The sequence below is a fragment of the Lontra canadensis genome, unplaced genomic scaffold, assembly GCF_010015895.1.
Source record: "Lontra canadensis isolate GAN:19392208 unplaced genomic scaffold, GSC_riverotter_1.0 scaffold53, whole genome shotgun sequence".
NCBI lineage: Eukaryota > Metazoa > Chordata > Mammalia > Carnivora > Mustelidae > Lontra > Lontra canadensis.
Window position 1 is genome coordinate 1,074,820 of NW_022631047.1, and position 24,043 is coordinate 1,098,862.

General features: G+C 51.1%; 3 protein-coding genes across 11 annotated transcripts in view; 2 read left to right on the top strand and 1 right to left on the bottom strand.

Annotated features, from left to right (window-relative positions):
* RNF41 (ring finger protein 41) overlaps window positions 1–9,955 on the bottom strand; it is a 28,870-nt gene extending 18,915 nt beyond the window's left edge. For 2 of the 4 annotated variants that reach the window (XM_032874455.1, XM_032874452.1), the window contains exons 1-2: window positions 9,828–9,955; window positions 7,200–7,384 (exon numbers count right to left, since the gene is read on the bottom strand). The gene's annotated coding sequence lies outside the window, so the exon portion shown is untranslated. Of the gene's footprint in view, window positions 1–7,199; window positions 7,385–9,656; window positions 9,742–9,827 lie in introns of those variants that run through there. The other 2 variants (XM_032874453.1, XM_032874454.1) reach the window with 2 other exon arrangements.
* A 1,931-nt stretch (window positions 9,956–11,886) lies between these two features.
* Window positions 11,887–16,141, top strand: NABP2 (nucleic acid binding protein 2). 4 transcript variants are annotated; one of them, XM_032874460.1, is made up of 7 exons: window positions 11,887–11,905; window positions 12,321–12,422; window positions 12,776–12,914; window positions 13,043–13,114; window positions 13,290–13,371; window positions 13,476–13,539; window positions 15,752–16,141. In XM_032874460.1, exons 2-7 carry the CDS (start codon window positions 12,344–12,346, stop codon window positions 15,949–15,951), a joined length of 636 nt encoding a protein of 211 aa, XP_032730351.1. In that variant the 5' UTR covers window positions 11,887–11,905; window positions 12,321–12,343; the 3' UTR covers window positions 15,952–16,141. The 4 variants fall into 4 exon arrangements, with proteins under 4 accessions (XP_032730351.1, XP_032730350.1, XP_032730349.1 ...); XM_032874459.1 differs by lacking the exon at window positions 11,887–11,905 and adding an exon at window positions 11,927–12,242 and having other exon boundaries at window positions 12,333–12,422; XM_032874458.1 differs by lacking the exon at window positions 11,887–11,905 and adding an exon at window positions 11,927–12,175.
* A 314-nt stretch (window positions 16,142–16,455) lies between these two features.
* SLC39A5 (solute carrier family 39 member 5) lies at window positions 16,456–22,733 on the top strand. 3 transcript variants are annotated; one of them, XM_032874463.1, is made up of 13 exons: window positions 16,456–16,540; window positions 16,654–16,723; window positions 17,246–17,314; window positions 17,616–17,970; window positions 18,931–19,114; window positions 20,119–20,281; window positions 20,455–20,624; window positions 20,825–20,965; window positions 21,337–21,433; window positions 21,509–21,679; window positions 21,792–21,872; window positions 22,009–22,199; window positions 22,481–22,733. In XM_032874463.1, the coding sequence occupies exons 4-13, from the start codon at window positions 17,687–17,689 to the stop codon at window positions 22,622–22,624; spliced, it is 1,626 nt and encodes a 541-aa protein (XP_032730354.1). In that variant the 5' UTR covers window positions 16,456–16,540; window positions 16,654–16,723; window positions 17,246–17,314; window positions 17,616–17,686; the 3' UTR covers window positions 22,625–22,733. The 3 variants fall into 3 exon arrangements, with proteins under 3 accessions (XP_032730354.1, XP_032730353.1, XP_032730355.1); XM_032874462.1 differs by lacking the exon at window positions 16,654–16,723; XM_032874464.1 differs by lacking the exons at window positions 16,654–16,723; window positions 17,246–17,314.
* Window positions 22,734–24,043: the final 1,310 nt, after the last annotated feature.

The window sequence follows — 24,043 nt, forward strand, 5'->3', positions numbered from 1 at the left end:
GATTAAGAGTCTAATGTTTGCCTTTAGAGTTAGAATGGACTTTAAGAGACCTGTGGTTTAACACCCAGGGCAGGAATCCTCTCCATAGCACCCAAGAGTCAGTCACTCCATGCTTAGACACTCCTGGGAAAGGTCAAGGGTGTGGCAAGAGCACAGATGAGAAATATCTATCTAGCCCAGACTCATTTCTCTCATAGCATTCTAGAATGTCTATGTCCCTCTAAAACAGGGTACCCAGAGCTCCACATGCGGACTGACCAATATGGATACCTTTCCGGGGCACCTGGGTGGCTCAGTGGGTTAAAGCTTCTCCCTTCGGGTCAGGTCATGATCCCAGGTCCTGGGATCGAGCCCTGAGTTGGGCTCTCTGATCAGCCGGGGGCCTGCTTCCCTTCCTCTATCTCTCTCTCTCTCTCTCTCTCTCTCTGCCTGCCTGTGATCTCTGTCTGTCAAATAACTAAATAAAAATCTTAAAAAACAGGGGCGCCTGGGTGGCTCAGTGGGTTAAGCCGCTGCCTTCGGCTCGGGTCATGATCTCAGGGTCCTGGATCGAGTCCCGCGTCGGGCTCTCTGCTCAGCAGGGAGCCTGCTCCCTCCTCTCTCTCCGCCTGCCTCTCTGTCTACTTGTGATCTCTGTCAAATAAATAAATAAAATCTTTAAAAAAAAAAAAACACTTAAAAAACAAAAAAACCACTTGTAAGCTCCACAAATGGGCCAGCCAGGCGCTCCTGCTTTTGGTACTTTTTTTTTTTTTAAGATTTTATTTAATTAATTAATTTATTTATTTTTAAAGATTTTATTTATTTATTTTATTTATTTATTAGACAGAGAGAGGGGACACAAGCAGGGGGAGGAGCAGAGGGAGAAGCAGGCTCCCTGCCGAGCAGGGAGCCCGATGTAGGCCTCAATCCCAGGACCCTCCGATCATAACCTGAGCCGAAGGCAGACACTTAATGACTGAGCCACCCAGGTGCCCTGCTTTTGGTACTTTTAATTCACTCAGTGTTTTTTGTTTCGTTTTAAAATATTTTATTCCTTTATTTGACAGAGAGAGAGAACACAAGCAGGCAGAGAGGCAGGCAGAGGGAGAAGGACCAGACTCGCCACCAAGCAGGGAGCCCAATGCAGGGCTCGATCCCAGGACCCCAAGATCATGACCCGAGCCAAAGGCAGGCGCTTAACCAACTGAGCTGCCCAAGCGCCCCTCACTCAGTCTTGCTTCTTTTTTTCCTACTTCTTCTATAATGATATTTTAATTACCTAATTAAATAATAATGAAGTAAAAATAATAATAATGAAGTCAACATTTATACAGCACTTCTCTACGCTAAGCACTATTCTAAGCATTTCTTGTATATTAACTCATCTAATTTTTACTACTCTGTAAGTTACTCTCTGAGGTTGGGACTGTCATTACCCACATTTTACAGATGAGTAACAGATGCACAAAGGTTAAAAAGCTTGCCTAAAATCATACAGCTCACAACTGGTAGAGACCGATTCAAACCCAGGCAGACTGGCTCCAGAGCCCAAGCTTTTAACCACCATGCTAAATTCCCTCTCAATTCGAAAAAATGCAAGCTGCAAAAGGCATGTTGTATGAATAGTATGGTCCCATTTTTACAAGAACAATTTAAAAAATTAAAACTACAAGTGCCTAGGGGCGCCTGGGTGACTCAGTTGGTTAGGCATCCAACTCCTGATTATGGCTCAGGTCATCTCTGGGTCGTGATGCTGAGCCCCACATCAGGTTCTGCACTTAGTGCAGAATCTGCTTGTCCCCTCTCTCTGTTCTTCCCTCTGTTCAATCTCTTGCTTTCTCAAATAAATAAATTTTTAAATAAAATCTTAAAAAAAAAATTAGGAGTGCCTGGCTCAGAGATTACTTAAAAGTAAAATCTTTAGGGGAGCCTGGGTGGCTCAGTGGGTTAAAGCCTCTGCCTTCGGCTCAGGTCATGATCCCAGGGTCCTGGGATGGTGCCCTGCATCCGGCTCTCTGCTCAGCAGAGAGCCTGCTTCCTCCTCTCTGTCTGCCTGCCTCTCTGCCTACTTGTGATCTCTATCTGTCAAATAAATAAATAAAGTCCTTAAACAAATAAAAATAAAATAAAATAAAATCTTTAGGGGCGCCTGGGTGGCTCACTTGGTTGAGCAACTGCCTTTGGCTAAGGTCATGATCTCCGGGTCCCGGGATCAAGCCCCATGACCAGCTCTTCTCCGTCTTCCACTCACCCTGCTTGTGTTCCCTCTCTCAATTTGTCTCTGTTAAATAAATAAAATCTTAAAAAAAAATAAAGTAAAAAATAAAATCTTTAAAAGAAATAAATAGGGGCACCTGGATGGCTCAGTCATTAAGCATCGGCTCAGGTCATGATCCCAGGATCTTGGGATGGAGCCCAGTGCCAGACTCCCTGTTCAGCACGGAATCTGCTTCCAGGGAGCCTGCTTCTCCCTCTCCCTCTGCCCTACCCCCCCCCCTCGTGCAGTCTCTCTCTCCCTTGTGCTCTCTATTGCAAATAAATAAATTTTTTAAAAATCTAGACGCTAGGGCGCCTGGGTGGCTCAGTGGGTTAAGCCTCTGCCTTCGGCTCAGGTCATGATCTCAGGTTCCTGGGATCGAGTCCCGCATCGGGCTCTCTGCTCAGCAGGGAGCCTGCTTCCCTCTCTCTCTCTCTCTCTCCCCGCCTGCCTCTCTGTCTACTTGTGATCTCTGTCTGTCAAATAAATAAATAAAATCTTTAAAAAAAAAAAAATCTAGACGCTAAAATTTTACTTGTTTTTTTTTAAAAATAGGCTCCACACCCAACATGGGGCTTGAACTCATGACCATGAGTTCCATGCTCTACCAGCTGAGCCAACCAGGTGCCCACTAAGATTTTACTTTTGATCAGGTTATATATTTCTGCAAGATTTAATTTTTTTTAAAAAATCAGTTATCCTTAGAGCAAAGGACAAAAATTAAAATAACATTTCCCTTTTCTCCCTTGTTGCTATGGGGCAATATAGAAAAGCAGGCCTAGAGGGGCGCCTGGGTGGCTCAGTGGATTAAAGCCTCTGCCTTCGGCTCAGATCATGATCCCAGGGTCCTGGGATCAAGCCCTGCATTGCATCAGGCTCTCTGCTCAGCGGGGAATCTGCCTCCTCCTCTCTCTCTGTCTGCCAAATAAATAAATAAAATCTTAAAAAAAAAAAAAAGCAGGCCTAGAGTTTATATGGTGCTTCATTGCACTTTCACTTCATTTTATTTTATTTTACTTTATTTATTTGTCAGAGGGAGAGCACAAGCAGGGGGAGTGGCAGGCAGATGACCCCAAATCATCTACAGACTGAGCCTCTGAGGCGCCCCTGTACTTTACTTTTTTAATTTGTTTATTTACTTATTTATTTGCACTCCTTATTCATTTCTTTTACAGTAGACTCCATGGAGCCCATCATTGGGCTTGAATTCATGACCCCAAGATCAAGACATGAGCTGCAATCAAGAGTCAGACACAACCAAGTGAGCCATACAGGCGCCCCTGCACTTTCAATATACCAATGCTAACAGTATTTTCCTTTTTTTTTTTTTTTTTAAAGATTTTTTTAAATTTACTTCACAGATCACAAGTAGGCAGAGAGGCAGGCAGAGAGAGAGAGGAGGAGGAGGTAGGCTCCCTGCTGAGCAGAGAGCCTGATGCGGGACTGGATCCCAGGACCCTGAGATCACGGCCTGAGCCAAAGGCAGAGGCTTTAACCACTGAGCCACCCAGGCGCCCCAACTAACAGTATTTTCTTAAGGAGGAATACAGATTCTGAAACTTACCTTAATGGGGTCTCAGGAGATCCCCTTTCCCAAAATAAATAGCAGAGAATTTGTCTCTCCTAGCAAAGGGATGGCCAGAGGGGGAGGGAAGCCACTAGTCAGCATTAAGAGCTATAAGGTTCCCACCATAAAGTCAGCATTTACAAAACTACAGACATGCTAGGCATTGTTCTTTCTAGTTTTATTTATTTATTTGTGGTAATCACTACACCCAGTGAGGGGGCTCAGACTTACAACCCAGAGATCAAGAGTCACATGCTCTTCCACCTGAGCCAGCCAGGCACCCTGGCATTGTTCTAAATCAAAACCCCCTTTATCAGATTAGAGGTCCTCCTGTTTTATCTACTCTTACACAATTGCATTCTTTCAGGGGTGCCGCCTCAAGAATTAAGGGGAAATTTAGATTTATCATCTGATTAGGGTATTCCCTATTTGTCATCTAAGGGAAACAAAAGTCGTATACAACCTTGGAAGCCAGCTCTCTGCCCTGCCTTGCCCTGCCCCCAGGCAGGCAGTCAGCCTGACGGGCTAGGCTCCTTGATGATTCCTTCCATTCTCTGGACTCTCAACACTGCCATGGGGCCCGTCAGAGGAGCAGGTTATCATTCCAAGGGGGGGGGAGGCATCACAAGAACTCAACTGCTCACTGCCCTGGGGGTGGAAGCTTCAATAAAACTAACACCTTAGGGACCTCAAGAGTCATAGCCAATGACCATAACCACTGGAAGCAGTTTCCTGGATATTCTCCTTGAGTTGTAGAATAGAAGGAAAGGCCTTCCGAAGGTTTCACCTGAACTAAGGAGCACTGAGGTGTCCCTTCGGGCTGTTCTGCCAACCTCCCTGATTTGAACATCCCAAACCCAACCTGAAGACTGCATTTCCAGCCTTCTTTTCTATAGGCCCAGAATTCAACAAGGTAATTACATTATTTTATTTCCTTGCTGTCACACTGGGGTCTCTCTATATAATCCTCGTCACTATTATCATAAAATGCAAGGGCTTTCTCAGATCCCTTTCTATATAGCCTTTTAACTTGCTGTTGAAGTTGCTTTCTCTGGTCTACCCCTAAAGAGAGCCAGGAATTCAAAACAGATTGTTGCTAAAGGAACCTGAACATTTATCCTCCCTTATTCACAGTTTCTTAAACCTGTGTACAGATGTGCAAACCATGCACCTTGTCTTTTTAAAAATTTTTTTAATCTTAGGGGCACTTGGGTGGCTCAGTGGGTTAAGCCTCTGCCTTCAGCTCAGGTCATGATCTCAGGGTCCTGGGATCAAGCCCCGCATTGGGCTCTCTGCTCAGCAGGGAGCCTGCTTCTCCCCCTCTCTGCCTGCCTCTCTGCCTACTTGTGATCTCTCTCTCTCTGTCAAATAAATAAATAAAATCTTAAAAAATTTTTTTTAAATTTTGAAGATTTTATTTATTTATTTGATAGACAAGTAGGCAGAGAGCCAGGCAGAGAGAGAGAGAGAGGAGGAAGCGGGCTCCCTACTGAGCAGAGAGCCTGATGTGGGGCCTGGGATCATGACCTGAGCCCAAGGCAGAGGCTTTAACCCACTGAGCCACCCAGGTGCCCCGAGATTTTATTTATTCATTTGAGAGAGACAGAGTGAGAGAGTATGAGCTGGGGGCGGGGGGTGGGTGGGCAGAGGGAGAAGCAGACTCCCCACTGAGCAGGGAGCCTGATGCACAGCTCAATACTATAACCTACTCCAATGTAAGGAAACCGGTGACTTCTAGGAATTTCAACATAGTGAAGAAATTAACTGGTGAAGGGTCTCACATTTCATTACAAATCTCCCAATGAAGGAATAGATATGGAAAATAAGAAAACATAGTTGAGAATCCAGAAACTTGAGACCCAGTTCTAGCTCTATTACTGACCAGATGTGTGACCTTGGGCAAGTTACCTAACTGAGCTGGGCCCCAGTTCCCTTACCACACAAGAAATGAAGCATCTTGGACTACATGCATTCTGAGGTACTCTACAAGTTGCAGGATTCTGAGATTCAACATATAAAACAGAAATGCTAAATTAGGGGATAATTAAGTTAGAGAAGGTACCCTGGCTTTACCACTAACTGAACTGACTTTGCTCTCTTTAGGCAACTCTCTTGACTTTTTAAGTGAAAGGAAGTGGTCCTAGGACACCTGGGTGGGTTGCTCAGTTGGTTAAGCGTTTGCCTTCAACTCACGTCTGTGCCTGGGATCAAGCCCTGCCTTGGCTCCCTGCTTAGCCAGGAGCCTTCTTTCCCTCTCCCTCTGCTGCTTGTGCTTGTGCATACATTCTCTCTCTCTGTTAAATAAATAAATAAAATCTTAAAAGAAACAAAGTGGTCTCTTTATTTAAGCAGTAGAGTTCTTAGACTGAAGTTACTCCTTCTCTTAAAGAAATGACTTCTGAGGAATTCTGCTTCCTCACTTATGAGATGAAGGGGTGAGCTACATTGCCCCAAAGATTCTGTTTAATTCTAGAATGCTATGATCCATACTGGATTTACCACAGGGGACTAATTGATTGATTGAAGTGAGCTCTACACCCAATGTGGGGCTTGAACTCATGACCCTAAGATCAAAAGAGTCCTCTGAAATCAAGAGTCACATTGTCCACCGACTGAGCCGGTCATGTGGCCCACCACAGCGGATTTTAAAATTAAAATTCTTTAGGGGACACCTGGGTGGCTCAGTTGGTTAAGTGTCTTGACTCTTGGTTTCAACTCAGGTCATGATCTCATGGTCAGGGGATCGAGCCCCGCATCTGGCTCTATACTGAGCTGAACACAGAGCCTGCTTAGGATTTTCTCTCTTCCCCTCTGCCCCTCCCCCCTGGCTCATGCGCTCTCTCTCATTAAATAGATAAATATTTTTAAAAATGAAATTAAATCCTTTAGTATGTTTTAAGTGGTTCAATTTACAAAGAATCCAGAGGGCACACAATTCCTCAAGAATTTATTTAACACATGAAGTGAGCCCTACCAGGCCTGAAGGCCAGCAAGGACCTCCCACTTAGTCACAAACTCCAAGCACTATTTGTGTGGTTGCCCCAAACCTCAACTTCATCATCTACGCACAGTCACTTTGCCAGTAGAGACACGTAAAAGATAAAGAAAACACAATCATTGTCCTCAAAGTAAGGTGTAGGCTTGAGCCCAATGAATATACAAGATATAAAACACATAAAAAGACATAAAATTGACTGAGCAATTCACCAAAAAGTAAAAGTTAATAGTTACCGTCATACATAAATATGCAAAGAACAGACTGATGTGGGTTAATCACAGGAAGCTTTATGCAGAAGAATCTTTAAGAACCAAGTTTTCAAAAGCAGAGGGAATCCAGACAGGCTGAGAAGAGACCGGAAGCCTGGAATGGGATTCTGAATCAAGGCTCTTTACCTTCCAAGTGTTGGGGGGTAGGTTCCCTGTTCACAAGGCTCCAACCCCCTGAGGCCTCCACTCAGTGCCACTCAGGAGACGCTCCCAGTAACCCATCTTGTTGGCTATTGTCCGACTGAGTCTTCCTTCCTAGTAACAAGCTCCATCGCCAAGGGGATGGATGTGATGTCACAATCAGGAGCACTCTATTAATAGGAACAAGGAAGAAAAAGGTGAGTCAGGGGAACTACCTCCACCTGGCAGTGAAACTAGACAGACCTGGATCTGGCAGTTGGCTGAGGAGGATGAGATGATTCCATTAAGGGCAATAGGTTGCAGGGCTGGGGACATAGGACTGCCTTCTAAAGATGGAGAGCACTGGCTAAGGAATCACATACACAGTCCAGGAGAGTCAAACATAGCTGAGAGAGACAGAGGAAGGAACAAGAAAAAAGGTAAAGAGCTATTTGAGACAGAAAAAGATTCTCTTATTCAGTGCACACAACCACGAGTAATGTCAACGCTTCCAGATCTGTGGCTATATGATGCAGAGATCAGTGACAGCTTACATGCACAGTACGATGCTTTCCTGTTTCCCAAAGGCTTTTCACAGAAATTACTGAAGTCATGTAAAAACAATTCTAATCCCATCCTCCAACTGGAAAATACTATTTCATAAGGAGAAGATACTCAAGAATCCCTGCAGGTGTGATTCTACTTCCCAAATCAGAAAATATTCCTGAGGGGATTAGCCTTTAAAAAAGCAGCAGCAGCAGTAGTGAAATGGGCAATTACTCCCAAGTGGACAACCGGGAGGATCAGAGGTATGATTAGACTGACTAAGAATGGGACCAAGTAAAGGGGGACAAGGCTTCAGATGAAGGGTGCTGTGAGATCTACTCACTACTACACAGGAAAGAAGTAAATATTGAAACTCCTTTCTTCCCCATCACATGGCTATCAACAGATTAAGGGCTGTGTTACAAAGCAACAGGATGATAATTTTTGCACATAAAACTGAGACCATTTCATCTTGAGTCCAGTACACACGCTCATTGGTTTACAATGCTCATCAGCCACAACACGTTTAGTGTAATATTTTTAAATGAACCAGAGAGATAAAGGTGCAATGTCAGACACACTTTCTCTTTCGGGGGTAGTGAGGAAGCTGTTTCTCCCTCATCCATATCACAAAGCAGAATATAATGCTGTTTGCATTTTGACACACCCTATTTCCCAACAACCTGGCACAGGCACCTCTACCTCACGAAATGCTTCCAGGAACCACTGTTACTGGTTATGTTCAGTCTTCTAATGACAAGCTCCAGACTCAGAATCTTGCCCATGCTGGGATGTTCCCTTAGCCAGAAGAAACCAGGATTTTTTCAACTGAGAGGAGGACCAGGAGTCAGGAAACTTGGGTTCTGGTCCCAGGCCTGCCAACTGTAGGACTTTAAACAAGCCATATATCTCTTCCATAGCTTCAATGTCTTCACCTGACAAGTAGGGAAGATACCTGCCTTTATCTACCTTATATGTTGTCCTGGAAAATCAAAGACATAATAAATGTGAAAACATACTGAATACAGCTATGTTTCAGGTAAGATATTTGTAGTAAAAGAACGTAAAATAAATTTATAATACTGAAGGCTAGTGAGGAAATGCTCGAAAAGGAGCTTGTTCCTTTTCAATTACAGGGAAAGAGGCCCAGACACAGTCAGCTGGACACACAGAGTAGTAACATGATCACATCACTCAGATTCCCTACCACTAGTCTACCCCATTCCCACCTGGGGGAAAACTAACAACCAGCAACACTACCAGCTTCTTGCCCTATTATCAGACTCTAAAAGCACCTGTTTAGGAAGTGGTCAAACTATCACTATCACAGCCCAGGCCCCATGAACAGTGTGGCTCCTTCAACAGCCACGGATGCTATTAGGGAGAATGAACTCAGTTTCTGAATGGGGAAGATGTCTGTGAGCCCCTTGGGCAAAACACTCTGACCTCTCAGCTTTCTGCTCCTTCTCCAGCCCCCTCCTCCCCATTCCCAATTCCGCAGAGTTCTGGGTTGGGGAAGGCTTTCCGTGTGTGAAGCCTGCGAAAGGGCCTGGCTCTGCAAAGCCAGGGAAGGGATGTAAGGAATGTGAGATTCCTTCAAGGAGGGGTGAGAGGGGGAGGGGGAAAAGGAATGGAGGAGGAAGACAAGGCTGCCAAAGACAAGGCACGGGAGAGGAGCCAAGCTATGGCGCTTCGAGGGCGGGGGTTCAGATTCCGCCGCCCCTGCCCAGGCTAGCCCCCAGAATGTTCCCTCCCTCCTCTCCCTGCCCGTCGTCACTGCCCATTTAAACACCACGTTGTAACCCCAGGTCCCCTCCTTCCGGTCCTCCAGTCAGCGCAGACCCCCCTCCCGCACTTAGGACTCCCCTACTCCAATGCACCTTCCCAACAACCCACCCACCAGCGCCTCTTTCTCACCTCCGGACTCCTCCCTATTCCTGCTCTCTTCCTCCATTTTTCATCTTTACTCCTATCCCTTCTCCTGACCTCCAATACCTTGAACCCCCCCGCCCCAACCCCCGTGGGACATCACCCCCTCCCGCCCCACACCCTCTTTTAGGTGGAAGCCCGCGCCGGCGCAGTACGCACCGCCCTGGAAGCGGCCTGGACTCTCCGTAACCCGGCCCGACTGGAGCTGAGGCCGCAGCGGCCACAGGATAGCTCCGGTGCCGGGTCCCAGCCTATCCTGGGAGGGGAAGGAGAAGGAGAAGGTAGGTTCCAACCACTCGTCGCCCTGTGAGTCGGATCCCTTGCCCCGCCCACCGCTGCTACGCAACCCGGCGGAAGCTCGTCACCAAACCCCGCCTCTTTGTTTAACTCGAATCTAGACTAGAAGCCAAGAGCGACCAACGAGGAGAGAGGAGGGTTACCCGGGCTTCCCCTCAACACCGGAAATCTTTATGATCCCAACGAGGGCTATATAGCCATTTGGGAAGGAGAACTCTATGGTGTTCCCCGCGTGAATGTAGGGGGCGGAGCACGAGGCTGACTCCCTGCAGGTCTAGACTTCACTTTACTGGGGAATACGAGTCCGATCTCCTATGGGACGAGGTGCGAGATTATTGCGAGGCCAGCCTGTAGTGAGACTTAGCATCTCCTGTTTCCAGAGCGGTGGTCAGCATCCCGGTGCCTCCCGACCCTATGACTCATAGTCACGGGAGTAGATACTGTAGTCTACAGGGCGACCACTGGGTGGAGAGTGGAGTAGTGTCTAACCGCAAGGCTTTGATCTTGGGTGCCCAACGGGTTGCCTGCCTCTCTGCTAGCCGCACGCCTGCTGTATCTACGTTGGCTCTCCGGACACGACTAGAGTTCCATGAAACACCTAAGGGAAGGGGAGATAAGATGTCCCTCTTCCTATGTTATGCTCTGATTTCCTTAGGATACAACACTGTAGTTGGGGGTGTTGGGGGGAGAGAACCTGGGATCGGAGGAAAGTCAAAGCGGAGCCTAAAGCGCTCCAGAAGGTAAGGAAATAAGCCAAGACATTACAATTACATGACCTGTTAGGCTAATCTGATATTAAATAGTATTTGTTAAGGGGGCGCCTGGGTGGCTCAGTGGGTTAAGCCTCTGCCTTTGGCCCAGGTCATAATCTCAGGGTCCTCGGATTGAGCCCCGCATCGGGCTCTCTGCTTGGCGGGTAGCCTGCTTCCCCCTCTCCCTCTGCCTGCCTCTCTGCCTACTTGTGATCCCTCTCTCTCTCTGTCAAATAAATTTAAAAGAAAATCTTAAATACTATTTGTTATGGATAGTCGGTAAACAAATGGTTGTGGTTTGTATATATATGTAACTGGCTGTACACATTACAGAACTAGAACCTTTTGTTGAGTTTCTAACAAGTCCCAGGGGGAACTAAAGGTTCGGGCCTCCTCCGTTAAAGCCTCTGAGAGCAGGGGAGACCCTGGGATCTAGAGAGATAAGTGCATTAGGAAGAGGTACCTTTCACACTCTTAGAGGGACTAATGCAAATGCTGTTCTGTGCCCTGGGTTCCGTTCTTTCAAAAAGGGTGAGTCAGCCTCTAGTGTGAAGGCTACTTTTTCCAAAACCCTGACGAAGCAGGCTGTATAGCGCATTAAAGATGGGGACCCCAAATCAGGAATAAAGATGAGGGTTATAGCAGTGGGAGAAGAAACTGTGCCTGCTATGTGCTAAGCACTGCTTTTTATATAACTTACGTTTTCTTGTATGCAAACCGGAATTACATAGTTAAGAACTGTCGATAAAATAAGTGAAGTGCTGAGCCTGTTTCAGACTTTTGTCCACTGTATTACAAAACCCCTGGTCCTTTTTCCAGGGCCACGTCTTAGAAATAAAGTCATGGAGACTAAGCGTAGTCTCTCAGTCAAGTAAGGAAAATTGGACCCCAGGCGCTCCCTGCTGGCCAATCTTTCTCGAGGCGCCAACCATCTGCGGGGCTCCTTTAACACATAAAATCCGCCCCTTTCGCGGCGCGTGAATCTTGGGTCCCGATTGGCTGAGTGGGGGCCGGCGGCGGGGCGCGGGGCGCGTCGGGACAGTGTTGATTGGCCGGAGGGAGGCCAGCCGGAAACTTCCGGGAATGTCCTCACTCCCGCGTTCCATCGGGCTGCATCCGGCGGCAGCGGAGCCTGTGGCTCCCCCTGCGGGCGGCTCTGCAGCGTGAGCGGTCCGGCCCGCTGGCTGGGTGGGTGGGCGGCGCTGGGTGGGTGGGCGGCGGTGGGTGGGGGGAGGAGGGGATGGACCGAGTCCTGGGTTGTCCGGATGAGGGTTCGGGAAGGTTTGGCGAGTAAGGTTGCATTCCTTGGATCTGCACCAGTTTCCCTACCCCCGTCTCCGTCAGCTCCCCGACGTCGGGGATTGAGACTGAAAGAGCATCCCGGGACGGGGCCTTCCGGCCTCGAAGCAGCCTATCCAGAGACCCTCAAATTCTGATCTTGAAGTTGGAGGCTCTTGGGGAAGTTCGTTTCTAAACTTTTAGAAGAATTAGAGGATTTGCGGCTGCCTGACCCCAGCCTAGTGTGGTAGGTAGGCCTTGGGAAGTGGAGCATGGGGGCGAAGTCTCCAAGCCTTGAGCCTTCATTACCCTTTACCTCTTCTAGTGTAGTGCGGAGGCTCGGACAGCATGACGACGGAGACCTTCGTGAAGGATATCAAGCCCGGGCTCAAGAATCTGAACCTCATCTTCATTGTGCTGGAGACAGGTGGCTATTCTGGGATGGTGGGCCCCCTGCGCGGTCTCTCTGGGTTGCGGGGAGGGGGCAGTGGGGGGAATACCATCTCCGCACTTAACTAGCTACCGGGATGTCAGGGCACACCCCAAGAAATTGCTCACACCTAACCTCTCCTAGATCCTGGCCTGGAGAGTTGTAGTCGCGTGTAGGGTAGATGGAACTCTCCGGATCCAAGCCTCCAGCACCACTTGGGCCTCTTTCCACTAGCGCCCCTCTCCATGGTGCTGTCCCTCCACTCCCCCCTCACCCCACCAGTATCTAGATCTCATCCCTCTGATCATCTATTCCTCCCACCCACCCCACCATTTATCTGTTCCCTGCAGGTCGAGTGACCAAGACAAAGGACGGGCACGAGGTTCGGACCTGCAAAGTGGCAGACAAAACAGGCAGCATCAATATCTCTGTCTGGGACGACGTGGGTAACCTGATCCAGCCTGGAGACATTATTCGGCTCACCAAAGGGTAATTCCTGGTTACTCCTGGTTATCCACGGGCAATAACAGCTAAGGTGGGGGTTGGGGGGGTTAAGAGTTAACAGCCCTTGTAACTTTTATGAGTATTCCAAATCTTACTTTTTTGTGCCCTCACAGGTACGCTTCAGTGTTCAAAGGTTGTCTGACACTATACACTGGACGTGGGGGTGATCTTCAGAAGATTGGAGAGTAAGTGTCTTGGGGATTGAGATGTAGAAGCACCAGGTCAAGGGGGTAAGTTTAAGCTTTGCACAGAGGCAGCATATGGTTATAGAGTCCATGTTTCATATCTGGACCTTTCTGAGGCCTCCAGCAGTGGCCCAGAGACTGGGTCCGAGGCTTTAGCCAACTTCTCTCCTTGCAGATTCTGTATGGTATATTCTGAGGTTCCTAACTTCAGTGAGCCAAACCCAGAGTACAGTGCCCAGCAGGCACCCAACAAGGCGGTGAGTTCCATGGCCTTGAGACAGGGAAGGAGGGCAGGTCAGTCCCAGGAGTATGGGGGGCGGGGGTGGAGGGCAAGGTCTGAGTATTTAATTTGTGCCTTTAGGTGCAGAACGACAGCAGCCCTCCGGCCCCCCAGCCTACCACCGGACCCCCTGCCGTTTCTCCAGGTACACCTCTTTCCTCCCAGCCGCTGGTTCTTTTAGCTCCTCTTCTCTCCCCAGCCTGGAAAGATGAATTGCCTTCATCCCTTTCCCCAATTTCTTTTCTCTCAGTGTGTTCCCTTCCAGCCAGTCCTTCCTCCCAGTTCTTTTGCAAGTCCTTGTGGGGAAAAGATTTGGGGACCTGTTTCTGTCACTGCTAGAGCTCTGGGACTCTTGTGCCACTAGCACTCAAGGACACCAGTGAGAACAGTATCTCAGCAAATATTGCACTCCTTCCTTGGAGCTTGTTTCTTTCTGCTTCTTTGGCGGGTCCTTGCCCTTTTCCCCTTGCCCTTTCAGTTCATTCCACGGTTCTGACATGGATGCAGAGGACTTAACATGGAGTCCACACTGTACAGCTTTAGAGCACCAAGGAGTTTCCTTTTAGGGTCATCACTCTTCTTGAAACTAAAGACCTTTCTTGTATGCCTTGGACCTCAGTGTTAAGATTTCATCTCCTATACTTCAAGCCCTGCTTTTTCATTTCTTGCTTTTGATTAGAATCACTCACCAACATCATCTCCTTCATCCCTTCACTTTTCCTTAGGAACTGGATTTTTACTGCTCTTTTTCTCCATCTGGGTTCTTTCCCAGCTGACCCCAGCACTCCCTGGGATTTGGCTCTCTCTTACCTCTGATCGGTGCCTTAGGTTTTTGCATATGAAACGAGGCTTCGGGGTTGCTTCTGCCCTTCCTCAGTCTGTGCCTATATCCCCAGTTGCTATAGTTCTCAGAATTGTTTTCGTCAGAACCACCAGGGTCAGGGGGTTTCTTGGATACATCATGAAATAACATTTAATTCCACCACAAAAAATCAGCATCCATGTTTTTTTTTCTTTTCTTTTTCTTTCTTTCTTTCTTTTTTTTTTTTTTAAGATATTCTTTTTTTATCAGAGGGCAGAGGGAGAGAGCACAAGCCGGCAGCAGGGGGGATGGGGGGGATGGGCGAGGTAGGCGGCAGGCAGGGGGAAAAGAGCAGGCTCCCTGCCAGCAAGGAGCCCAATGTGGGACTCAATCCCAGGACCCTGGGAATTACAACCTGAGCTGAAGGCAGACACTTAACCAACTGAGCCACCCAGGCGTCCCAACATCCATGTTTTCAATGGGAAATATGACTGTTATATATTTCCAGGTTTCCCTAACTCCGTAATTTGTAAAAAGTATTTTAAATAAGATACATGTTAGCCTCTTGGCCCCTCATATATACCTGCCAGATGTTTATTCACTTGGTGACCTGACAGGTAAAAAAGGCTTAACAAAAAAAACAAAAAAATGTGGATGGCATAAAAACTTAACAGAAAAGCTTTCTATATCCTCTTCTAACATTTTTTGTGTATTGAGCAAAAGGCATTATATTTTTCTGTTTCGGCTGTCTTGGTGTGGAGCAACCGGGTCTCAGCAAGGATGTGGTTGGAGAACTGCTAGCCTATGACTTCTGTCCCGTTTAGGGGTCATAGTGCCCTCTACATATGAGAGGCAGGCCTGTGTCTTCACTTAACAAGCATGTCTAGAGGAGAAAGCCAGGAATAAAACACAGCGCCTGCCTTTAGGAGCCTGTAGCTTATGAAGGAGATAGTCGAACACAGAGTCACACTGTGGGTATGGCAAGGTTAGTAAGATACACCTTTGCAGGCGCTCAGGGAAATCATCTCACACGCCTGGCTCCCATCAGACATGTAAGCTACCCACAAAAATGTTACTTATTATTTGGGGGGGGGGGTGAGTAATAATTGTTTTGCTCACTCTTAGCTACATTTTGTGATACCCACCACTTTTTTTTTTTTTTTTTTTTTTTTTTTTTAAAGATCCTTCTTGTATTTTAACACAGAAACTTCGGGCCCTTCCCCTACCCATGCTTCTCTGGTTTTACAAAGACTTTTGATAAAGGGGCATTCTTGTCAGACATCCTTGAATCTAGAACTAAACAGCGAATTCTAGGTCTGACCTCCCTGATACATAGACGAATAAAAGAGAAAAATATCACACTGGGGCTCACATAGCAACTTCTCTGGGGCTCCGTTCATACAACCTCCACTTGCTTGGTCCTATCGGGCAGGAGTGCACAGCTGTGCTTGATGAAGACTGGGTTCGTCTCTGGGACCTGCAGCAGGGCCTCGGGGACGCACCGCTCTCCTTAGTTCTCTAATTCCTGTATTTCTTCCCCTTCTCCCACTGCTAGCCTCTGAGAACCAGAACGGGAATGGACTGAGTGCCCCACCAGGTCCTGGTGGTGGCCCGCACCCCCCTCACGCACCCTCGCATCCCCCTAGCACCCGAATTACCCGAAGCCAGCCCAACCACACACCTGCCGGCCCTCCCGGCCCCTCCAGCAGCCCTGTCAGTAACGGCAAAGAAACCCGGAGGAGCAGCAAGAGATAGCAAGACTTTCTTCCTCCCTTCCCACCACCCACCAGAACCCCAGCATCTCGAGCACCCAGCCTCCTTCTAGAGTACTGGCTTTGGTGGGGTGGGGTGGGTAGGTAGTAGTATTTTAGCCACTAAATTTCATTAGAGGGGTGTGGTGAGCAGCGGACTTACCCACCCTAAGCCCATACTCCCTGCCTTGCCCAGCTGGGATTCAAGCCCCCTGCCCACCCTCCATCCTCTTAGAAGCAAGTCACAGTCTGTTTCTGGTGTGTGTGATGTGGAAGACAAATTGAATCTCTCCTTCCTAATAAACGTTACCACTCTGTACTGGACTCCTTTGTTCTTTGTGGGAAAATGAAGAGGTTAGCAGTCAGATATTTGGCAAAATGGGCTATCCCTAGGAGGTGGGAGGAAGACTGGTTACAGGTAAGGAGGTCTAGGCAAAGCGGGCCTGCCCCTTTAAGGTAGTTCCCTCCCCCGCCCCCCCCCCCCGCCCCACAGGTGACCCTTGCTCGCCAGCCTGCCTGCTTACCCCCCCACAGCTGGAACCAAGAAGGCTGTGTCCCCCTTCTTCTGGGCGTCCTTCCAGTCCTGCTGTCAGGTAACGCCAACCTCAACCCCCTAGGCAATTGCCCTAATCAGACTGCTCCCCTGATCTTAAGCCAGGTCAGACATCTGAGGGGAGCCCAGTTATTTCTTCCCTCTTTCCACCAGAGCGTCCCCCTTCTTGGTCACTGATTCCCAGAGCTCTGGCTCTTACTCTGCTGGGACAAGGAGTTGCTAAGTATGCTTTCTTCCCCACGCCCCTGGGGTTGCCACTTATCTGCCTCTTTACCCCCTTACCAGCCGAGGAACACCCAGATCCCACTTTCCCAGGGAATGTGGGGAATGGGGTTGGAAATGAAGGACTCCCAGTACTAGATGTAAGGTGGGGTGTGGTGAGAGGATATACAGGGGGAAAGGCTGAAATGGTACCAAGTGGGTTAGTGGGGTGAATTATTTAGAAGAAAATGCCAGGCTCGGGTTTTTCTTAGACACGTGGCTTTTCCAGGGTCAGAGGGTGGCCCCTCCCTACTCAGGGGCCCAGCCAAGACTGACCTTTGACCCCCACCCCAGAGACCAGTGAACCATTAACTCCTCTCTGAGGTGAGCCTTCCCACACTGGCTCCTCCCCTCCCAGACCCCGCCCCAAGGCAGGTGGGCTAGGAGCCGGGAGGGGGGGTGTCCATCCCAGCATTCCATCTGACGTGGCCTCCATTCCACCTGACCGCCTGGAGGCTGAGCCCCGCTCCCTTTCCCGACACAGGAACATCTTAACGTCCACAGTAAAGCCTGCCCAGGACCAGAGGTAACGGCTCTCACACTGCTAACGAGGGTGAGGCCCTGTGGTTTGAGGGGAGATGGAGAGGTGGGGCAGGATTGAAGGGTGGGGTTTTGGGGACAGGATGGGCCGTCAGCTCTGGATCAGGTGAAGGAGGCACTCTGGGTCAAGGAAGGTGTTCTGGGAATTGGCAAATAAGAGGCTGCTCCAGAAGTAGGCAATGGGGAGGGAGAAAGGAGGCTAGAATGGGGGCTGCAGCTAGGTTCTAGGCAGGGCGGTACAGGGACTGAGGAATCCCCAGGCCTGAGCTGGACAGCAGAGCAGAAGCCCAGGCCTTTCCTCCTCGTTCTTCCAGGTCACAGTCCTCAGGATGTTCCAAGGGGAATAGAAGCCCGAAGCTGAGCCTCTAGCCCGTTCCCCCCAATAATGGGGTCCCCAAGGAGTCATCTGGTGGCTGGCCTGTGTGTGTGGATGACCTTGGGCTGGGTAGGGGGCTCAGCCCCCAACCTGGGCCCTGCTGAGCAGGAGCAGAACCATTACCTGGCCCAGCTGTTTGGCCTGTATGGAGAGAACGGGACACTGACCGCGGGGGGCCTAGCACGGCTTCTCCACAGCCTGGGGCTAGGCCGAGTTCAAGCCCTTCGGCTGGGACACCACGGGCCTCCAGCTGGTCGGGCTGCACCCCCAGCTGGAGACAATTCCACGCACAGGTACTAACCCCTTCCCCCACCCCAAAATACCACATCCCCCGCTCTTCCCAGGGCTTGCATCAGTCTCCAGTTGCCTAGCTCTGGCTTCCTAAAATCAGATTCCTGGAATTACAAATTTTTCAAAACCTGACTCCCTGTATTCCTTCATGGCCCCCTTTGCCTCTACTGCCTTTTAATTCTCCCCTCTTCCAAATCCCTGGGTTTCAACTCCTTGCTCTTAGTCCCAGTGCTCAATGCCTCCAGGCTGACTTGGTTCCCAATCTGTAGCATTTTCAGATGTGAGGTGGGCTGCCCCCCACCTCACATCAATTTCTCTCACTCTCACGCCCCCATTCTTATTCTTAGACCCTCCTATAAATCAACAATTCTCAGATCCTCCTAGAACTGACATTCCACGGTTTCTGGGTCCCAGGAACTCCAGCTAGTGGCTGTACCCTCCTTTCCCCCTTAAGCACCCTACGATCCTCAAGGGGGAGTGTCTTTCTTCCTTTTTTTTTTTTTTAAATTTTTAAAGATTTTATTTATTTATTTGACAGAGAGAGAGAGACAGATCACAAGTGGGCAGAGAGGCAAACAGAGAGGGGGAAGCAAGCTCCCTGCTGAGCAGAGAGCCTGATGTGGGGCTTGATCCCAGGACCCTGAGATCATGACCTGAGCCAAAGGCAGAGGCTTAACCCATTGAGCCACCCAGGCGCCCCTCTTTCTTCTTTTTTAAAGATTTATTTATTTGAGAGACAGAGAACAGGGGGAAGGGGCAGAGAGAGTCTTAAGTAGATTCCACACTGAGCTCAGAGCCTGACTAAGGGCTTGATTTCAGGGCTCGATTTCATGACACTGAGATCATGACCTGAGTTGAAACCAAGAGTCCAATGCTTAACAAACTACACCACCCAGGCACCCCTGAAGGGCAGTTTCTTAAAGAACATGAGCTAGTCTGACTTGCTATCTCATCCATTCCAGATCACAGGACCCTGAGCTGAGTGTGGATGTCTGGGCAGGGCTGCCTTTGGGTCCCTCGGGATGGGGTGACCCAGAGAAGCCAAAGGCCCCAGCATCCCCCCATGGGCCAGCACCCTCGGGCCTGGACCTCTTTCACAGGCTTCTGTTGTTGGACCATTCACTGGCTGACCATCTGAATGAGGATGTAAGTCTGGTGATATCTAGGTACAGGGTAAGGACCATGGGCTTTAGATGGCCTAAAGGGTTTAAAGAGTTATTTTTAAAAAGGTTTTATTTATTAGAGAGAGAGAGTGCATGCACAAGAGACAGAGAGAGAGCAGGGGCTGGGGGAGAGAGAAGCAGACTCACCGGTGAGCAAGGAACCCTACGCAGGGTTTGATCCCAGGACCCTGGGATCATAACCTGAGCCAAAGGCAGCCACTTAACAGACCGGGCCACCCAGGTGCCCCTTAAGAGTAATTTCATGCAGTTAATTTAAAAAATAAACAAATCCAGGTGTGATCTTAGGGTATGTTATTCCAATAGTGAAATACGGTTCCTCGGCTCAGCACCCATGAGCCCACACCAAAATCTCCCAGACCTGGCTTAGGGACCACACTGGGCAAAGCAGAGAATCCAGAGAAACAGCCCAGGGTAGAATTTGAGGCTGGCTCTCCGGAGAGGAAACCTGCAGGGAGAGGAAGGCTTTCTTCAGCCAGAAAGTGAGCTTGTTTTACACACACCAGAGGGCAGTGAAAGCGTGCCTGGTGAGGGTGAGCACCCTATCACAGGGGGCATTCAAGCCAAGGCTGGATGAACATGTGACAGGGCTGTTGCAAGGAAGGTTGGATGGCTTTTCAAGTTCTGGCGCTCCTAAGATTCTGCAACAGAGGGCTCTGGCCATCCAACCAACTCCATCACCAAGTCAACGAAGTCATCCGGGGCTTGGGAGGGAGGGAGATGGTGGCATTGTTTATTGGCACCCAATCTGTACTGAGTTGAACGTTTGCACTGGGCTGGACATTCACTAATAGTTAATACCTACTGATCATACAGAACTATCCCTGGTCCCTGATGCACCCGCCGGGGTGAGCAAAGGGGACCCTGGAGAGACCCAGGAGTCCATGCAATGGAAGGACAGACATTAAAGATCTGAGTCACCGTTCTCAGCGGTGCCCCAGTGTGTGACCTCCAACTCAACTCCCCTAGTGTCTGAATGGCTCCCAGCTGCTGGTCAATTTTGGCCTGAGCCCCGCTGCTCCTCTGACCCCACATCAGTTTGCTCTGCTGTGTCCAGCTCTGCTTTATCAGATCGACAGTCGTGTCTGCATCCAGGCCCCAACCCCAAGTCCCCCAGGGGATCTTCTGTCTGGTCAGTGAGAGTGGGTGGCAGGGCTCCGTGAATCCTGGCACAGAGTGGGCCCTTAGCCAAGCAAGGGGGTTCACTGGGGGTGCTGCCTCCCCTTGCAGGGTATCCCTGCCCCACCTTGCTTCCGAGGTCCTCCCTCTACCCCTAGCCTAACTTCAGTCCCTGTTTCTCCCCAGCCCTGGTTCATAGCGCCCTGGCAGTCCTGCTGCTCAGCCTCCCTGCCCCCCTCTCCCTGCTCCTGCTGCGGCTCCTGGGACCACGTCTGTTGCGGCCCCTGCTAGGCTTCCTGGGGGCCCTGGCCGTGGGCACACTTTGTGGGGACGCGGTGCTTCACCTGCTGCCACATGTATGTGAAGCCCCCTCCGGGTACCCAAGGGCTTCCCTCCCCCTTCTTGTCAGCTCCCGAGCTCCACGCCCAGCCCCAGGCTGCAGCCCACAGCTGCCTTCTGATAGAAAATGAATGAAGGCTTGCAGCCTCCCTCACACGAGGGAGATGTTGTAGGTGCACGGGCTTCTGGGGTCTGCCCTGAACCCCCTCTCTGGCAGGCACAAGGGGGGCAGCATGCTGGACCTAGCGGACGACCAGAGGAGGACCTGGGACCAGGACTGTCAGTACTTGGAGGTCTCTTCCTGCTCTTTGTGCTGGAAAACATGCTAGGGCTTTTGCGGCGTCGAGGGTTCAGGCCAGTGAGTGATACTCTTTTCTCCTCCTTCCACCAAACCCAGAATTCTGGCCAACACCAGCCAGGTGAGGCGCCGAGGGTGCTCCTGGCGCTCTTGATATTTGCCTGAGGGTGCAGGACCTGACAGCTAATGGGGTGGGTTGGGGCCCCTCAGCACAAACCCAGGATTTCTGGCCAAAGGGCCCCTCCTCTCCCAAGTTAAAGTCAACAAGAAACAGGGAGGTGCCAACCCTGAAAGAGAGTGGAGAGGCCAAAAAAACACCCCCAAGCGGTAGAGGTGAGCCCAGGTATCCTTTTCCCAGTGAGCAGCCCGGCCTCTCCTTAGCCCCTGGCTCTGCTGCCTCCCCCACCAGGAGGGATACCCTCCCATTTCAGAGATGCTGCAGGCAAAAAAGAAAGGATCTCAGGGTAGCGACCCTGGACCTGGAGGATGGCAGTGGGACGGCCCTTCAGCCCCTACAGGCAGCTCCAGGTAAGCAGAGAAAATGAAGAGCAGGCTCCTGGCTCTCACCTGCAGCCACCTGCACTGCCCTTGTCCTTCCTGCAGAGCCAGAAGCTCAGGGCCGTGGCGAGCAAGCCAGCCAGCCCCCACCGGCCCCAGCTCCCGCTGGGCACCAAGGCCACAGTCATGGGCACCAGGGTGGTGGTGGTGCCCACATCACGTGGATGGTCCTCCTGGGAGACGGTCTGCACAACCTCACTGATGGGCTGGCCATAGGTGCGAGGGGAGGGGAAGGAGGGAGGCAAAGCCCAGGAGAGGGCACCCAGGGGAGAGGAGGCCCGGTGGCTGTGCCGTTCCCCAGACTGACCTCCAACCCTGCCAATCCCAGGTGCTGCCTTCTCCGATGGCTTCTCCAGTGGCCTCAGCACCACCCTGGCCGTCTTCTGCCACGAACTTCCCCACGAACTGGGTAGGAATGGCAGTGAAGCGGGGTGGGGTGGACTCCAGAAAGGAAAGGCCTCCAAGAGGGGGAAGCTGGGAGCCCGGCGGGTGACGAGGCTGAGGGGCAGCCCTGGCTTATTCCCGCACCACCCCCGTCCCCACAGGTGACTTCGCAATGCTGCTCCAGGCAGGCCTGTCCTTCCGGCGGCTGCTGCTGCTGAGCCTGGTGTCTGGAGTTCTGGGACTAGGGGGTGCAGCCCTGGGGGTGGGGCTCAGTTTGGGCCCTGTCCCCCTCACTCCCTGGGTGTTTGGGGTCACTGCTGGGGTCTTCCTCTATGTGGCCCTTGTGGACATGGTGAGAGGTGTGGGGCGGTGCAGAGAAAAGCAAGGGCAGCAGGGAGGTGGGTTTGGCAGGGAGGGGGGTGCCGGTCCCTAGTCCCTCCACCTCCACCGTCCCCTATCCCCCTCCCCTAAGCCACCTGGAAGGGTGCTGGACCCCAGGTCCGGTGGAGCCTGAGAAACAAGGGCCTGGAGGAGTTTGGAGGGGCTGCCGGTACTTTCCGACACCTCCCTCTCCTGCTTCGGGGCGGGGGGTAGAGACCAGGCCAGGATCCTGACGTTCTTCCTTTCTTTCAGCTACCAGCCCTGCTTCGACCTCCTGAGCCCCTCCCTATGCTCCATGTGCTACTGCAGGGTATGGGGCTGCTGCTGGGGGGCGGCCTCATGGTCACCATAGCCCTGCTGGAGGAGCAGCTGTGGCCCCCGGTCTCTGATGGCTGATGGGGACCAGTGGAAAGGTTGCCCTTCCTTCCCCCCAACCACAGGAATGGAGGCGGGACACAGGGCCAGTAGGAGCAACAGGATTTTAATAAACAGAACCCATCCCAAAGCCATGACTACGACAGTTGTACTTGCACCAAAACAGCATAGAAAACCAGGATGTGGTGGGAGGAGGGCTCAAAGCAGGTGGGGGCGGGGTAAGAGGACAGGAGCAGGGCCTGGAGGGGATAGGGTGCGTCCATCTGCAGGGAGAGCATTGTGCTTTAGCCCAGGGGAGGGGGGAGGGGTGGGGCAAATGCACTGCAAGGTCCCCACTTTTTCCTGCTGCCCTCAGCACCCTGGGGATACAGGCATCTGGGCAGACCTGCCCTTTATTGCTGCCCACCAGCATTAAACACCCCCGACCCCAACACTAGCACCACAGGCGGATCTGGGACAGGGTACAGGGCGGGAACGGGAAAATTGCTTAGAGAAAGATTCAACTAGAATCCAGTGAATTGTGCTCAGTTCTCTTTACTTCCTACAACCGAGTACATGGGTCACAGGGTGGAGGGGGTGACAGGACATGGAACATGCCCCTCGGTGCCCCCAACACACCCCTGCACACAGGATGGTGGTGTCTGCAGCATCACAGGTCATGCAGGGCACGGGGGAGGGGGGTTCACACACACAGAGACGCCCACGGCGGGTACCAGACAGAGAACACCCCTGAATATACACAGCTGTACACAGGGAACCCCCAGGTCCCCAACCCAACCCTCTCCCCTGTCTTGCCGTCCCCCCAGGCCGGAGGAACTGTATTGCTTTGAGAGAGCCACCCTGGGGGCCGCTCTGCCAGGCACCCTCCCCTCCCCTCCCCTCCCCTCCCCCCCACCCCCATTTTGGCACATCTGCAAGACACGTGGCGGCGAGAGTAGGCACCCTCCCTCCCAGGCTTCTGTGGCTTGGAGTTGAGGAAGGGGGTAGGAGACTCTGTCCTCCATCTTGCCCCTAGCCCTTCCCAAACCCCTACCAAACCCACTCCAGCCGGAACCCACCCCCACCCCCCGAAACACACACATACAAAGCTGAGCTATCCAGGAATACAGGGGAACAAGGAGATTGTCCGGGACAGGAGCGGAGGCAGTCAGGGGAGAAAGGACTGGAAGCAGAGACCCCCACCCTGGTGTGGGGATAAGACTGGCACAACAGCTACTTTAGTGCAATTGGAGAGGGTGCCCAGAGTGAGGGATGGAGATGGGAGGGGAAGGCTCTCCCTGTCTTCCCTGGGGGGCAAAGCCAGGCTCCCCAGGGAAAGGGCCTAGCAGGAGCAAGCGAGGGCCAAGGGCAGATGCTCTCGTCACCCGCCACCCTCTGCCCTCCCAAATGCAGTGACAGTGTCCCCCTCACACCTAAGTGGGCAACAGCAGCCTCGGAGTC

Bases quoted from the DNA above. Each gene is read 5' to 3' on its own strand.
- NABP2 (XM_032874460.1), top strand. From the start codon at position 12,344: ATGACGACGGAGACCTTCGTGAAGGATATCAAGCCCGGGCTCAAGAAT. The intron at 13,372-13,475 runs GTGAGTTCCATG...TTGTGCCTTTAG, and splicing joins AGCAGGCACCCAACAAGGCG to GTGCAGAACGACAGCAGCCC. The intron at 13,540-15,751 runs GTACACCTCTTT...TCCCACTGCTAG, and splicing joins ACCCCCTGCCGTTTCTCCAG to CCTCTGAGAACCAGAACGGG.
- SLC39A5 (XM_032874463.1), top strand. From the start codon at position 17,687: ATGGGGTCCCCAAGGAGTCATCTGGTGGCTGGCCTGTGTGTGTGGATG. The intron at 17,971-18,930 runs GTACTAACCCCT...CATCCATTCCAG, and splicing joins GGAGACAATTCCACGCACAG to ATCACAGGACCCTGAGCTGA. The intron at 20,282-20,454 runs GTCAGTGAGAGT...GTTTCTCCCCAG, and splicing joins CCCAGGGGATCTTCTGTCTG to CCCTGGTTCATAGCGCCCTG.